Source organism: Gymnodraco acuticeps, unplaced genomic scaffold (genome assembly GCF_902827175.1).
Source record: "Gymnodraco acuticeps unplaced genomic scaffold, fGymAcu1.1, whole genome shotgun sequence".
In the NCBI taxonomy this organism is placed as follows: Eukaryota; Metazoa; Chordata; class Actinopteri; order Perciformes; family Bathydraconidae; genus Gymnodraco; species Gymnodraco acuticeps.
Genome location: NW_022990241.1, coordinates 829 through 17870, shown reverse-complemented (window position 1 = coordinate 17870; position 17042 = coordinate 829). Strand labels below are relative to the sequence as shown.

Below are 17042 nucleotides of genomic sequence, written 5' to 3'. Positions count from 1 at the left end.
ACTCCCTCTTGGACCCCCCAAAGCCCCTTCCCCCTCCACCCTCCTGGACCCCCCCAAAGCCCCTTCCCCCCTCCTCCCTCTTGGACCCCTCCCAAAGCCCCTTCCCCCTCCACCCTCCTGGACCCCCCCCAAAGCCCCTTCCCCTTCCTCCCTCTTGGACTCCCTCTTGGACCCCCCCCAAAGCCCCTTCCCCTCCACCCTCCTGGACCCCCCCAAAGCCCCTTCCCCCTCAGGACAGCAGATAGCTTACACACCTTCCAGACTGAAAACTCATCTCTTTCGACTCCACTTCCAGCGATAGAACTATTAACAAAGCACTTATATACTAATAAAGGACTGGCTTATCTAAAGCCAGTTGAGTAGCACTTGAAATGTTTGGCTCTATGAAACCTGATGTACTTTATGATTCTGTTTTCTTCAAGGTTGTATTTTGTTGGTCGAATGTACTTATTGTAGGTATCTCTGGATAAAAGCCTCAGCTAAATGCAATGTAATGTAATATAATATATATGATGACTGATGGTTCCAGGTGAGTTTACCTGCAGGAGTCCTTTCAGGCTGCTCAGGTGAGATCTGATCTGACGTCTGATTCACCTCCACCATCACCTTCCCCTCACCTGTAGTAGTAGAGTAGTATCAGTACTGCAGTATAAGTACCTATGAGTAGTATAAGTACCTATGAGTAGTATCAGCAGTACTGCCAGTCTATAAGTACCTATGTAGTAGTATCAGCAGTACTGCAGTTGTAAGTACCTGTGAGTAGTATCAGTACTGCAGTATAAGTAACTATGCGTAGTATCAGCAGTACTGCAGTATAAGTACCTATGAGAGTAGTATCAGCAGTACTGCAGTATAAGTACCTGTGAGTAGTATCAGTACTGCAGTATAAGTACCTGTGAGTAGTATCAGTACTGCAGTATAAGTACCTGTGAGTAGTATCAGTACTGCAGTATAAGTACCTGTGAGTATCAGCAGTACTGCAGTATAAGTACCTGTGAGTATCAGCAGTATAAGTACCTGTGAGTATCAGCAGTATAAGTACCTGTGAGTATCAGCAGTACTGCAGTATAAGTACCTGTGAGTGTCAGTAGTACTGCAGTATAAGTACTGTGAGTATCAGCAGTACTGCAGTATAAGTACCTGTGAGTATCAGCAGTACTGCAGTATAAGTACCTGTGAGTATCATCAGTACTGCAGTATAAGTACCTGTGAGTATCAGCAGTACTGCAGTATAAGTACCTGTGAGTGTCAGTAGTACTGCAGTATAAGTACCTGTGAGTATCAGCAGTACTGCAGTATAAGTACCTGTGAGTATCAGCAGTACTGCAGTATAAGTACCTGTGAGTATCAGCAGTACTGCAGTATAAGTACCTGTGAGTATCAGCAGTACTGCAGTATAAGTACCTGTGAGTATCATCAGTACTGCAGTATAAGTACCTGTGAGTATCAGCAGTACTGCAGTATAAGTACCTATGAGTATCAGCAGTACTGCAGTATAAGTACCTGTGAGTATCAGCAGTACTGCAGTATAAGTATCTGTGAGTATCAGCAGTACTGCACTATAAGTACCTGTGAGTATCAGCAGTACTGCAGAGAAGGCGTTCTGCAGCGCTCGCTCTCTGACGGTTCTCTGCATTCTGCAGCGTCTCTGCAGAAGAACCTCTGGACCTGAAACAACCAGAACCATCAGAACCTGTCCTCACCTGCAGCCTGTCCTCACCTGCAGCCTGTCCCACCTGCTGTCTGTCCTCACCTTGCAGCCTGTCCTCACCTGCTGCCTGCCCTCACCTGCTGCCTGTCCTCACCTGCTGTCTATCCTCACCTGCTGTCTGTCCTCACCTGCTTGTCTGTCCTCACCTGTCTGTCCTCACCTGCCTGTCTGTCCTCACCTGCTGTCTGTCCTCACTGCTGTCTGTCCTCACCTGCTGTCTGTCCTCACCTGCTGTCTGTCCTCACCTGCAGCCTGTCCTCACCTGCTGCCTGTCACCTGCTGCCTGCCCTCACCTGCTGCCTGTCCTCACCTGCTGCCTGTCCTCACCTGCTGTCTGTCCTCACCTGTCTGTCCTCACCTGTCTGTCCTCACCTGTCTGTCCTCACCTGTCTGTCCTCACCTGTCTGTCCTCACCTGTCTGTCCTCACCTGTCTGTCCTCACCTGTCTGTCCTCACCTGTCTGTCCTCACCTGTCTGTCCTCACCTGCTGCTGTCCTCACCTGCTGTCTGTCCTCACCTGCTGCCTGTCCTCACCTGCTGTCTGTCCTCACCTGCAGCCTGTCCTCACCTGCTGTTGTCTCACCTGCCTGTCCTCACCTGTCTGTCCTCACCTGTCTGTCCTCACCTGTCTCTCCTCACCTGTCTCATCTGTCTCACCTGCTGTCTCACCTGAGCAGGTGAGCTGTCCTCCAGCACGGCGGCCCCCCCCCCCCTGTGGATCACGTTTTGTGTCGGGGAAGCAAGAGCTGAACCAGGCAGCCGAACTTAAGCCTTCCTCCGGCTGCCCCCCTCCCTCCTCTTCATCCCTCCTCTTCTTCGTTGGTGAGCTCCTTCAGCTGAGGAGGACAGACAGGAGGTCACCTGCCATCACACTGACTCACCTGTATACACGCGTGTGTGTGTGTGTGTGTGTGTGTGTGTGTGTGATATTCACAGTGATGATGTCAGAGGTCCAACCGTTGAAGCCCAGGCAGTGATTGGCCAGGTCCAGGCAGCGGGCGTGGCTTAGAGGTCTGCTGACGGACAGGAAGTGAGGCGTCTGTCTGGAGCTCAGCCTCACCTGAACACACAGAGACTGTATTCAAGACCTTTATCTAGTCTCTGCTCCGTCCCTCTAGTCTCCCTCTAGACTATGCTCCGTCCCTCTAGTCTACGCTCCGTCCCTCTAGTCTACGCTCCGTCCCTCTAGTCTACGCTCCGTCCCTCTAGTCTCCCTCTAGACTATGCTCCGTCCCTCTAGTCTCCCTCTAGACTATGCTCCGTCCCTCTAGTCTCCCTCTAGACTATGCTCCGTCCCTCTAGTCTCCCTCTAGACTACGCTCCGTCCCTCTAGACTATGCTCCGTCCCTCTAGTCTACGCTCCGTCCATCTAGTCTACGCTCCGTCCCTCTAGTCTACGCTCCGTCCATCTAGTCTCCCTCTAGACTATGCTCCGTCCCTCTAGTCTCCCTCTAGACTATGCTCCGTCCCTCTAGTCTACGCTCCGTCCCTCTAGACCAGGGGTGGCCAACCAGTCAGAGGTTAAGAGCCAATATTTTTCTATTTTACTGCAAAGAGCCACATCAAACACACAGTCACTGATACCGCTTGTTTCAGTTTTTTGTTTTCTGGAGACAATATTTCAACCACGTCACTGATGCATTTTTGTGGCATTGGATATATATTTTTTAAATCCTCTGGAGCAGAGAGAGGAGCTGTGGATTATTGTTATTGATTAATGCATCAGTGTTTCTTAGGGTCAAAAACACTAAACTCACAACTTAAAATGAAAGCGTTTAGTTTATTTAATAAAAGAGCACATGTTCAATGTGAAAAGTGACAGTAGTTATAGATTATTTGCAATTTGGTGCTATGTATATATTAAAAAATAATAATAATTATATATATTTTTTAAACACCTTGAATTTCAGGGGGGGCGCGGGGCTCCGTTGGCGGGGTGCAGCGCCCCTCCAAGACAATGGTAGGGGAAACACTGGATAGTGTTTAATCAACGATAGGTTTCCCCCCCCTCAAAGGTGATTGGTTCACTGCATCGCAGGTATTATTGTGATTGGCTCTTGGGCCACATCAAAATTAGACGCGCTGTCATCCTCTCATACTGACACCTGACACCACACATACACACGTAGGGAGAGCCGGGACGAAAGTAACACGGGACGAAAGTAACGGAGCGATTTTATCCGAGCCCAAACAACTTTGACCGGCCAAATTACGTCAGAATTATCAGCATTCAATACTTAACAGACCTACTAAATATCAGGTTTAACTGTCAGGAGTAGCTAGTGTTGTCACGGTACCAACATTTTGTTTTCGATACCAAGTCAAGAATTGCGATTCCGATTCTTTTTCGATACTTTTCTTAAAAAAAGGGAAACAGCCTTAAATGTAATTATTGTGCTTTATTTCACACCAGAACCATAACCATAACACAAACTTTTAAACAATGAGAACAATAAATAAAACAAATGACAATAATTCGTATTAAATCAAATTAATACATTTCTCACAGACGGGCCTCGTGGTGTCCGTAGGCTTGCCCTCACTGTCAGAGATATAGCTAAAATACTTCCAAATGTTGCTTCTGGCGTCTTTTTTGTCAACAAGCCGAGGCGCAGCGGCAGTTGCACTCCCACTTGCAGCCATGCTTCTCGTTTTCTCACATGCTCTGGCAGCTAGCGCGTGCACGAGAGAGGGGAGGGACTTAGAACGTGCTTGAGAGGGAGGGACTGCAGGCACGGCTGCAGTGCAGGGAGTGGAAGCAGAGCGCTGAACACACACGGCTCTTATTAAACGGCGCTTTCTCACCGGAGTACTTTCCCCCGTCATTCTTAAAGTACCGATACTAATGAAACGGAGGAATAGTAACGTTTTTAACGGCAGGGTATCGCGGTATACCTTTCAAGTATCGGTACACCGTGCAACACTAGTCAGGAGTCAGTGTCTCTCCCCCAAACTCACACATATACAATTCGATATGAACTGAAGAGCCGCATGAAACTAGGCAAAGAGCCGCATGCGGCTCGAGAGCCGCGGGTTGGCCACCCCTGCTCTAGACTATGCTCCGTCCCTCTAGTCTACGCTCCGTCCCTCTAGACTATGCTCCGTCCCTCTAGTCTACGCTCCGTCCCTCTAGACTATGCTCCGTCCCTCTAGTCTACGCTCCGTCCCTCTAGACTATGCTCCGTCCCTCTAGCCTACGCTCCGTCCATCTAGTCTCCCTCTAGACTATGCTCCGTCCATCTAGTCTCCCTCTAGACCAGACCTGGGCATTGTACGGCCCGCGGGATGATTCTGACCGGCCCGCGAAAGATTACATGATAATTAGAAAATAAAACATATTTTGTAATTATCTTATGGGTGGACTAAAACCGCATTGCTTTTATTTTGAAGCCCATTTATTCTCACAATGCACGCAATCGTGCACGTCAACTGTGCACGTGAAATGCGTGTCTACCTTCTTTGTCACCCCTGAAAAATGCGAAAATGTCGGCTCATGCCAAAAAGAGGAAAGTGGATGCCGAAAGCAGAACTTTCAAACAAATATGGACTACTAATTTTTTCTTTACTGAAGTCAAGGGTAAACCTGTGTGTTTGGTTTGTTTAAAGAGTACAATTTGAAACGGCATTACGAGACGAAACATGCCACGAAATACAAAAACTTGACTGATGCCGAACGAGCGCGGACATCAACGGATTTACTAGCAAAGCTAGAAAAACAACAAGGCTGTTTTACAAAGCTGCATGCAGACAGAGATGCAGCGACCAGAACCAGCTTTGTGATAGCCCACAAAATGGCCCAGAACAGTAAGCCATTCTCGGAGGGGGAGTTTGTAAAAGAGTGCATGGTCGAGTCTGCAGCACTGCTATGCCCAGAGAAAAAAGAAGCGTTTGAAAACATCCCGCTGTCCCGCCGCACCGTGACGAGAAGGGTGGAGGACATCGCAGAGAATCTGGAGTTTCAGCTGCAAAGTGAACTGGGAAGCTTCGACTTTTTTTCTTTAGATGAGAGCTGTGACGTCCGTGACACAGCCCAGCTGCTCATATTTCTCTGGGGGATAACGCGCGACTTCAAGCTTACGGAGGAGCTGGCAGCAATGCGGCCAATGAAAGGAACCACAACGGGGAGTGATCTGTTCACCGAGGTAAACGCATGCATGGACAAACTGGGACTCGAATGGGACAGACTGGCAGGTGTCACTACGGATGGATGTCCGAATTTGACGGGGAAAAATGTTGGGCTTTTGAAAATAATGCAAGATAAAGTGAGTGAACTCAACGCAGAGCAGACATTGGTGTTTATTGTATTATTCATCAGCAAGCGTTGTGCAAGTCAGTGCTAAAACTTAGCCATGTGGTTGATGTTGTTACTACAACAGTTAATTTCATCAGAGCGCGAGCATTAAATCACAGGCAGTTTGTTTCACTGTTGGAGGAGCAAGAGAGCGAAGGTACCACACAGCTGTCAGATGGCTCAGCCTGGGCAAAGTGCTAAAAAGGTTTTGGGTTCTGAAATCAGAGATAAAGAGTTTCGTGAGATGAAAGGCAAAACCATCCCAGAGCTGTCTGATAAGGACTGGATGGCAGATTTAACATTTGCAGTTTATGTGACTGCAATGATGAATGCACTGAACACACAACTGCAGGGCAAGGGCCTTTTTGCTCATAAAATGCATAGCCATGTGAAAGCCTTCATGACAAAGTTGCAATTAATTTCAAGGCAACTAGGCAGCAACAATCTCGAACACATGAAAACCCTGAAAGAAGTCAAACCATCAGCTGATCACCGGCACAGGTACTCATTCATGTTAGGAGCACTGCATGATGAATTTTCAAGGCATTTTCAAGATTTCAAAAAGGTTGAGGATGAAATGCAGCTGGTTTCCTCTCCCTTTACCTGCAGTGTGGATAGTGCACCCACTGATGTTCAGCTTGAACTCATTGACCTGCAGTCTGATTCACTACTGAAAGAGCACTTTAAGTCAGCATCACTGCTAGAGTTCTACTCTGCTCTCAAGGAGGAGAACTTTCCAAACATGAGGAGACATGCTCAGAAGATGTTGATTCTCTTTGGATCCACCTACACATGTGAACAGACATTCTCAGTCATGAAGTTGACCAAATCCAGGTACAGATCCTCTCTCACTGATGAACATCTGTCAGCTGTGCTTCGCATCTCCACCTCAGACATTCAACCTGACTTTGATGGACTTGTTAAAGCTCAACAGAGACTGGATTTCTCACACTGAATGAAAAAAAAGAACTGAAGAACACTAAAATGTGGGAATATAGCAAGTGAAATGGGACACTTGATCTTTTTCTTTTCTTTTTTGCACAGTTCTGAAAACATTAAATGTTTAATATAGGCATGTAAAGTCAAAAAGGCTACAAAACTGGGACACTTTTCTTTACACAGTTACACAGTTCAGTGACATGTCTTGTTTATTTTGGCTACAAAGATGATGTGATGTCTTTAGAAAGCTAAGACAATCCTTGTTTCAATAATATATGAAACTCAAAATGCCCTTTGTTATTAATGTGACTGAAAATTAGTCAAATGTTTCAAATTTTGTTTATCATTTTGGAAATTCTATTTGAATAAATGATATTTTTGAAAGCTAACCTCACCTTTTAATTGCCAAATAATAACATACACTCTTACCAGCGGTCAAAACAATGCCATTTACTGCTTTTTATATAGAAATAAAATGTATATTATGCATAATTGAGTTCGGCATTTTGGCCCGGCCCTCCAAAATATTTTCAGTTGCTCATTTGGCCCCCTGGGAAAAATAATTGCCCACCACTGCTCTAGACTACGCTCCGTCCCTCTAGTCTACGCTCCGTCCCACTAGTCTACGCTCCGTCCCTCTAGTCTACGCTCCGTCCCTCTAGTCTACGCTCCGTCCCTCTAGTCTACGCTCCGTCCCTCTAGTCTCCCTCTAGTCTCCGCTCCGTCCCTCTAGTCTCCCTCTAGTCTACGCTCTGTCCCTCTAGTCTACGCTCCGTCCCTCTAGTCTACGCTCCGTCCCTCTAGTCTCCCTCTAGTCTACGCTCCGTCCCTCTAGTCTACGCTCCGTCCCTCTAATCTCCCTCTAGTCTACGCTCCGTCCCTCTAGTCTACGCTCCATCCCTCTAGTCTACGCTCCGTCCCTCTAGTCTACGCTCCGTCCCTCTAGTCTACGCTCCATCCCTCTAGTCTCCCTCTAGTCTACGCTCTGTCCCTCTTGTCTCCCTCTAGTCTACGCTCCGTCCCTCTAGACTACGCTCCGTCCCACTAGTCTACGCTCCGTCCCTCTAGACTACGCTCCGTCCCTCTAGTCTACGCTCCGTCCCTCTAGTCTACGCTCCGTCCCTCTAGTCTCCCTCTAGTCTACCTCTGTCCCTCTTGTCTCCCTCTAGTCTACGCTCCGTCCCTCTTGTCTCCCTCTAGTCTACGCTCCGTCCCTCTAGACTACGCTCCGTCCTCTAGTCTACGCTCCGTCCCTCTAGTCTACGCTCCGTCCCTCTAGTCTACGCTCCGTCCCTCTAGTCTACGCTCCGTCCCTCTAGTCTACGCCCCGTCCCTCTAGACTACGCTCCGTCCCTCTAGTCTACGCTCCGTCCCTCTAGACTACGCTCCGTCCCTCTAGTCTAGTCCGTCCCTCTAGACTACGCTCCGTCCCTCTAGTCTACGCTCCGTCCCTCTAGGTCTACCGCTCCGTCCCTCTAGACTACGCTCCGTCCCTCTAGACTACGCTCCCGTCCCTCTAAGTCTACGCTCAGTCCCCTCTAGACTTACGCTCCGTCCCTCTAGACTACGCTCCGTCCTCTAGTCTACGCTTCCGTCCCTCTAGATCTACGCTCCGTCCCTCTAGACTACGCTCCGTCCCCTCTAGTCTACGCTCCGTCCCTCTAGACTACGCTCCGTCCTCCTAGACTACGCTCCGTCCTCTAGACTCTACGCTCCGTCCTCTTAGTAATACGCTCCGTCACCTCTAGTCTACGCTCCGTTCCTCTAGACTAAGCTCGTCCTCTAGACTACGCTCCGTCCCTCTAGACTACGCTCCGTCCCTCTAGTCTACGCTCCGTCCCTCTAGACTACGCTCCGTCCCTCTAGTCTACGCCGTCCTTAGACTACTCCGCCCTCTAGACTACGCTCCGTCCCTCTAGACTACGCTCCGTCCCTCTAGACTACGCTCCGTCCCTCTAGTCTACGCTCCGTCCCTCTAGTCTACGCTCCGTCCCTCTAGACTACGCTCCGTCCCTCTAGACTACGCTCCGTCCGTCTAGACTACGCTCCGTAGTACCAATAAAAAAACACTCGCGGACCACCTAACTCCACAAATATCCAAAAACACATCGTTTTTTACAAATCGCCTGAAAATTGTACAAACCAGTGGCAACATGTCTGATGAAGGTGCTTATCTGGGCTATATCATGCAATCGAAAGTGAAACTTAAGCTCGTTCCATTGCGGAGATATTCCCGCGAGAGTGCGAAAAACTTAAATACATTTATTTATTTCAAATGTGAAATTTTACCAATATACTCACGGACCACTAGGGGGCCCTCACGGACCAACAGTGGTCCGCGGACCACACTTTGAGAAGCACTGCTCTCGACTATGCTCCGTCCCTCTAGTCTACGCTCCGTCCCTCTAGTCTCCCTCTAGTCACTGCTCCGTCCCTCTAGTCACTGCTCCGTCCCTCTAGTCTCCCACTAGTCACTGCTCCGTACCTCTAGTCTATGCTTCGTCCTTCTAGTCTCCCTCTAGTCACTGTTCCGTCCCTCTAGTCTCCCTCTAGTCACTGTTCCGTCCCTCTAGTCTACGCTCCGTCCCTCTAGTTTCCCTCTAGTCTACGCTCCGTCCCTCTAGTCTCCCTCTAGTCACTGTTCCGTCCCTCTAGTCTACGCTCCGTCCCTCTAGTCTCCCCTCTAGTCACTGTTCCGTCCCTCTAGTCTACGCTCCGTCCCTCTAGTCTCCCTCTAGTCACTGCTCCGTCCCTCTAATCTCCCTCTAGTCTATGCTCCGTCCCTCTAGTCTCCCTCTAGACTATGCTCCGTCCCTCTGCTCCGTCCCTCTAGTCTCCCTCTAGTCACTGCTCCGTCCCTCTCGTCTCCCTCTAGACTATGCTCCGTCCCTCTGCTCCGTCCCTCTAGTCTCCCTCTAGTCACTGCTCCGTACCTCTAGTCTACGCTCCGTCCCTCTAGTCTCCCTCTAGTCACTGCTCCGTCCCTCTAATCTCCCTCTAGTCACTGCTCCGTACCTCTAGTCTACGCTCCGTCTCTCTAGTCTCCCTCTAGTCACTGCTCCGTACCTCTAGTCTACGCTCCGTCTCTCTAGTCTCCCTCTAGTCACTGCTCCGTCCCTCTAATCTTCTAGTCTACGCTCCGGCCCTCTAGTCTACGCTGCGTCCCTCTAGTCTCCCTCTAGTTACTGTTCCGTCCCTCTAGTCTACGCTCCGTCCCTCTAGTCTACGCTCCGTCCCTCTAGTCTCCCTCTAGTTACTGTTCCGTCCCTCTAGTCTACGCTCCGTCCCTCTAGTCTCCCTCTAGTCACTGCTCCGTCCCTCTAATCTCCCTCTAGTCTACGCTCCGTCCCTCTAGTCTCCCTCTAGACTATGCTCCATCCCTCTGCTCCGTCCCTCTAGTCTCCCTCTAGTCTACGCTCCGTCCCTCTGCTCCGTCCCTCTAGTCTCCCTCTAGTCACTGCTCCGTACCTCTAGTCTACGCTCCGTCTCTCTAGTCTCCCTCTAGTCACTGCTCCGTCCCTCTAATCTTCTAGTCTACGCTCCGGCCCTCTAGTCTACGCTGCGTCCCTCTAGTCTCCCTCTAGTTACTGTTCCGTCCCTCTAGTCTACGCTCCGTCCCTCTAGTCTACGCTCCGTCCCTCTAGTCTCCCTCTAGTTACTGTTCCGTCCCTCTAGTCTACGCTCCGTCCCTCTAGTCTCCCTCTAGTCACTGCTCCGTCCCTCTAATCTCCCTCTAGTCTACGCTCCGTCCCTCTAGTCTCCCTCTAGACTATGCTCCGTCCCTCTGCTCCGTCCCTCTAGTCTCCCTCTAGTCTACGCTCCGTCCCTCTGCTCCGTCCCTCTAGACTCCCTCTAGTCTACGCTCCGTCCCTCTAGTCTATGCTCCGTCCCTCTAGTCTACGCTCCGTTCCTCTAGTCTCCCTCTAGTCACTGTTCCGTCCCTCTAGTCTACGCTCCGTCCCTCTAGTCTACGCTCCGTCCCTATAGTCTCCCTCTAGTCACTGCTCCGTCCCTCTAATCTCCCTCTAGTCTATGCTCCATCCCTCAAGTCTCCCTCTAGTCTACGCTCCGTCCCTCTAGTCTCCCTCTAGACTATGCTCCGTCCCTCTGCTCCGTCCCTCTAATCTCCCTCTAGTCTACGCTCCGTCCCTCTAGTCTACGCTCCGTCCCTCTAGTCTCCCTCTAGACTATGATCCGTCCCTCTGCTCCGTCCCTCTAATCTCCCTCTAGTCTACGCTCCGTCCCTCTAGTATCCCTCTATTCACTGCTCCGTCCCTCTAGTATCCCTCTATTCACTGCTCCGTCCCTCTAGTCTCCCTCTAGTCACTGCTCCGTCCCTCTAATCTTCTAATCTACGCTCCGTCCCTCTAGTCTACGCTCCGTCCCTCTAGTCTACGCTCCGTCCCTCTAGTCTATGCTTCGTCCCTCTAGTCTCCCTCTAGACTATGCTCCGTCCCTCTGCTCCGTCCCTCTAATCTCCCTCTAGTCTACGCTCCGTCCCTCTAGTCTACGCTCCGTCCCTCTGCTCCGTCCCTCTAATCTCCCTCTAGTCTACGCTCCGTCCCTCTAGTCTACGCTCCGTCCCTCTAGTATCCCTCTATTCACTGCTCCGTCCCTCTGCTCCGTCCCTCTAGTCACTGCTCCGTCCCTCTAGTCTCCCTCTAGTCACTGCTCCGTCCCTCTAATCTCCCTCTAGTCTACGCTCCGTCCCTCTAGTCTCCCTCTAGACTATGCTCCGTCCCTCTGCTCCGTCCCTCTAATCTCCCTCTAGTCTACGCTCCGTCCCTCTAGTCTACGCTCCGTCCCTCTAGTATCCCTCTATTCACTGCTCCGTCCCTCTAGTCTCCCTCTAGTCACTGCTCCGTCCCTCTAGTCTCCCTCTAGACCAGGGGTGCCCAACCAGTCGATCGCGATCGACCGGTCGATCGCGGGGAGATTCCCAATCGATCACGAGATGTGTCTAAAAATAGAACAACAATATTCTGTTTTATTATGTCCTGTAACATAATCTTCCTGTGCCAGAATAATGCACGTGAACGCATCCAAGCTTTGTGATTGGCCGGCGTGACCCTATGTGTCGGGGCGTGGCTGGTGGGCAGTGGGCACTAGTTTGCTGACGTTGTCCTTGTCAACAGTCCGCACACACACAAGACCGCAATTATGGCAGAAGCAAAAAAGCCCAAAATATATAATTGACACTCCGAGTGGGAGGATGATTATTTTTGTATCTATTCCAATTCAAAGTCCATCTGTCTCATCTGCAATGCGAGCGTGGCTTTATCGAAGAAGGGTAATTTAGGAGCAGCATTTCAAAACAGTGCACAAACGCTACGAGACGGAATTCCCTCCTAATTCTGCCCTACGCTCGAAAAGGGGAGGGGCCTGAAAGGACAGCTAAATGCACAGCAGTCCATTTTCACCAGGCCCAACAACAAGAGCAAGGCTGCTACCAGAGCATCTTATCGTGTCAGTCACGTTCTTGAGAAACACATGAAGTCTTTCAGAGACGGCGAAGTTGTGAAAGAAGCATTCCTGGAGGCTGCCGACGCGCTTTTGGGGGACAGTAAAAATAACAGAAGCATTTCAACAGGTTTTTGATATAATAAAAACTCAAGTTAGATACCGTTATTAATCAGCTGTAAGTTTTAGTTTGTTTGAACTTATTCATTATAATTATTGTACAAAATGGTATAAGAATGCAAACTTAAATTGATTATAGTCTATTATCAATTCAGGTTAAGAAGCTAGTGTTGCTTGCATCCTATTTTAAAGCCATTTATTTTTATACTCAACTAAAATGTAACAAAAAAAGGTTTGATTCTATTAATGTTGTCTTTGTTATTGCACGTTGGCAGCAGATTCCTGAGTAGCTTCAGATCTGAGTCGTCTTATTAGGAAGCCTCATTTATACTTTAGTAGAAACACTATTTGTATATAATGGCAAAGAAAGGGTTCAGAGTCTTTTCTCCTGAGTCATCTGAGGCAGTACTGTTCAATGCTTCATGAAAACATGACCCACTGTAGTGACGTGTGAATAAACTCCAACTCTGTATCAACAGCACTGTTGTGTAACTTCAGTTAAATACTTGTGTAGATTAGAAAGAGGTAAGATAAAGGATCTGCAGTATTTTATGGAGTATTCATCGTACAAAGGTCAGTTTTATACGAAGTAGAAGTGTGTATTTACCTGGTAGGAGGCTGTCAGTAATGGCTACGCCTCTTTGGACTGGTAGATCTCGGCAGACTGGCAACTTTAAAAGTAGCTCTCGGTTCAAAAAAGGTTGGGCACATCTGATCTAGACTATGCTCCGTCCCTCTAGTCTCCCTCTAGACTATGCTCTGTCCCTCTGCTCCGTCCCTCTAGTCTCCCTCTAGACCATGGGTCGGCAACAGGCGGCCCGCGGGCCATTGTTGGCCCGCCAGCAATATTATTTGGCCCGTAATTTTGAGAATAAAAAATAAAAAAATATTTTGAGATTTTTTTTTTTTTTTTACAACATCGGACCGACAGTCGCACATATTGGCTATACTGTCCGAATAGAGAATCTACCTACACCTGAAGAATGCTTATTGTACTTTATCCATGTTGAGAGTGAATGACACAGCACAGGCACAATCAGGCTGCGGGGTGCACTGACGCTGATAGTGGATCAATAGGTGGACAGCGCGTGGTGCTGAAATAGCCAACATGTGGTGTGTGGTTTGAAAAAATAACACCAGCTCACACATTATTCAAGCGTAATGTTTACTTATATGTGAACAGTAACAAAGTTCAGTCAAAACATTGACAACAAAATTGGAGAAGCCGCTTGATCATGGAGGGCGAGGGGTGGTGGTGCATATGCTCCTGAAACGACAGAGCAAACACGCTAATAATTAATAATAATTACAATGAGCCATTCATTCAAAAATATAAAAAATATAATTAAGCTATTAAATACAATTACGACAGGCTTGGTACTCACTTAATGCGAAAACTGACATCTCCCATCGGTCACTATTTTTTGGATATCTGGTGATATGGATGTCACTTTAATCCGCAGGCAGTTCTCGAGGTTTTTATGCGTCAACCGATTCCTCTCGTGCGTCTTTATCGCATTCATTGAAGAAAAGGACGACTCGCATGTATAGGTGGAAGGGAACATTGTGAGCACATAAAATGTGAGTCTCTTGATCGTGCTATACTCCTCTGAGCTTCCCACCCAAAAGGTACTCACAGACTCCGCACTTCTGAGCGCATCGCTGACCAGGGAGCTTGTTTGAAAATCAATTAGCTCCATTTCTAATGCAGCCTCGTCTAAGGAGGGGATCATTTGTTTCGCCTGGGAGGTGACGTCTCCACTTGGTCGGACTGTGAGAGGATCGCGTACAAAGGCAATAATGTCTTTTGGGATGGAGTAGTCCTCAAACCTTGACATGAAGTTGGCCCGTAGCTGCTTGATGAAGTCCACCATCAGCTCTGTCACTTGTCCCAGTGCCTGTGATTTTAGTGCACTGAAATGGAGGAGCCTGCCAGTGGATATGTCTGACTCGAACAACTCCAGCTTCCTCGTGAAGGATTCAAGCTTTTCAACCATGTCCACTATGGTTTTGCCTCTCCCCTGTAGCTGCAGGTTAAGCTGGTTTAGGTGGCCAAATATATCCGCTAAAAATGCTACATTGGACATGAACTTTTCGTCTCCCAGAAGGGCAAGATGGTCAGCTGCTGCTCTAATCTTGCTCAATCTAGGAAACGCCTTGACCTCATCCAGTAGCGCACAGAAGCGGTCCAGCGCTTTCCCTTTGCTCAACCAGCGCACGTCATTGTGAAGCAGCAGGTCATCGTGGGTGGCTCCTTCCGACTCAGCCACAAGTTGTCGGAAAAGCCGATGCTGGGTGCTTGATGTACCCCTGACAAAATGAATGACACGCATCACTTTGTCCATAACTTCCTTTAGCTCACCACTGAGTTTGGCACAAAGGACACTCTGGTGGATGAGACAGTGCAGTCCATGCATTTGGGGGGTGTGCTTCTTCAACCTGCTTACCAGACCTCTGTGCTTTCCCACCATAGCAGGAGCCCCGTCTGTCACGATTAGGTTAACCCTCTCAAATGACAATGAATGCAGCCTAAACAACTCTTCCAGTTTCGTAAATATAACGTCCCCAGTGGTGTGCCCTTCTAATGGAATAAGAGATAGCAGCTCTTCCCTGAACTCCTTTCCATCAAAAATATCTAACATAGACCGCACAACTGGGCTACATCTGTACTGTCAGTGCTCTCGTCAATGGCTAAGGAAAAGTAATTGGCTTGACTGAGACCCTTGATAATTACCCCCTGCACAGCATCCGACAGTGCTTCTATGCGGCGTATAGCGGACCTCGCAGAGAGGGACACCTGTTTCACTGACGCAATGACACCATCCATAGACTTGCCGGTGGCCAGTTCCTCCAAAACGGTCACCATCACCTCCTTGAAAACCTCTGCGTCAGTGAATGGCCGGTTTGTGCTTTGCGAGCACCCACGCCTTTAGGGACGCAGTTGTCACTTTCTGTTGGGCTGTGAGGCCTCGCACCAGGATCCTGCTGCTGTGCGCATAACCTGCTGTCAGTGCTTCAATCTTGCGCTTTCGTGCCTCTGTCTTGGGTGGAAAGGCCACTTTGAAGGTGTCACGCTTCGTCTCGTGGTGCCGCTTAATATTGTATTCTTTGCAAGCAGCCACAACTTCATTGCAGATAAGACACAATGGCTTTGCATTGATGAAACCAGGTAGGATGAACGCATAGTTCGCTGTCCATTCCTCTTTAAATGCCCTATTTTTCACCGTCAACTTTCCTCTTTAGACCTTTGGAGAGTGACATTACTGCTTTGGATTTACTGGTCTGGGGGAAGCTCGCGATGTGTGTGTGTATTTTTGCGTTTGTGTGTATTGTGTTTGTTTCCTCCCGGGGAAAACCCTCACGAGAAACACCCGGCTGTTGTTATGCCTGCTGTGAGGTCAAGTTACTCCGTTCTCCGATTGTAATTATGCCGTTAAAAGCTTCAAAGTTGTATTTATCTTCTGAATTTGCCGAAACAAGTTTTATATTCTGAAAGCCAAGACTTTGTTTAATTGAAATCAGATGAAAACAAACTGTCACGGAGCCTGCCGTGTTATCTATGATTACTATATGCCTACATTCATAATGTCAGCGGAGGGAGGGGGGGGCGGCGCTGCGGAAGAGCAGAGCGCGAGGGAGAGCTGACATCTTCCCTTTACAAGCTTCAAACATGTATTTATCAGGTGCGCATAATTTACGTAATTAATCATATATTTTCGATTATAAGGAGTAGAAATATGATTCAGATATCCGCGGAATCGCTGGAAGAGTAGCTTTCCAGTGGTATCTCCTGTGAGACTGTAACCAGGGCACAGCAGCCAATATGGCCGCTCAAAGCAGCTTGACTTTACACTGTGTGGGATTGGTCGATTCGTGTGTCCGTCAAGGAAATCTCGGCGGGCAGCCATCATGGTCTGAAATGACCAATGGACATCGAGAAATCACTAAGGACCTACCCACCAAGTAAAAAAAACATAAAGCACGTGTCTCCCATCAGTTTACGTCTGTGAGGAGAGAGAGAGAGAGAGAGAGAGAGAGAGAGAGAAAAAATGGCTAAAAAAACTTTACAGTTGCCGACTTCGCTAGAGATTTTTTTCGCTAGCAGCAGTGAAGATAGAGCCTCAGAACCTGAAGTCTTCCACTCTTCTGAAGAAGAAGAATACAAAGACAACAACAAGGATCCATTTGGACATGGGTAGGTATAAATATTACAGTAATAGTGTACTGGCAATGTGTGGGGAATACCGCGAAAATGAACAATAGGTTTATTGATATATATTTTGTATCGATAGTCATGAACTTTTTCTTGGGACAAAATAGACTCTCCATTAGCAAACGTTTACTCTGTGTTAACGTTATTTTGGTGTGTAAATGTGAGATTACATTTACAGTGACTATAGACATGTGTTTGCCATCGATTATTGTACCATACTGTTCTGTACAGATGAGACTTTGTCATAGATGTATTGATGTGTGCCTGTTATTATTTTTACCATCATGTACAGATGAGACTTTGTAATC

The 17042-nt window shown here is 48.3% G+C and overlaps 2 protein-coding genes across 2 annotated transcripts; both read right to left on the bottom strand.

The window, feature by feature from the left end:
• Positions 1-404: 404 nt before the first annotated feature.
• rdm1 (RAD52 motif containing 1) lies at positions 405-5352 on the bottom strand. The gene is given in 5 exon segments (XM_034220437.1): positions 405-617; positions 1570-1715; positions 2435-2547; positions 2646-2771; positions 5341-5352. Coding segments are annotated over 5 exon segments (567 nt in total). The 3' UTR covers positions 405-447.
• Positions 5353-13669: 8317 nt separating this feature from the next.
• On the bottom strand, positions 13670-15144 carry LOC117548910 (SCAN domain-containing protein 3-like). Its single transcript, XM_034220438.1, has 2 exons — positions 13907-15144; positions 13670-13788 (listed from the first exon to the last, which is right to left on the bottom strand). Exon 1 carries the CDS (start codon positions 14990-14992, stop codon positions 13907-13909), a length of 1086 nt encoding a protein of 361 aa, XP_034076329.1. The 5' UTR covers positions 14993-15144; the 3' UTR covers positions 13670-13788.
• Between the last annotated feature and the right edge of the window lie 1898 nt (positions 15145-17042).

What these genes read in the sequence shown, in the direction of transcription:
- LOC117548910 (XM_034220438.1), bottom strand. Translation starts at nt 14,992, where the DNA reads ATGGTGGGAAAGCACAGAGGTCTGGTAAGCAGGTTGAAGAAGCACACC.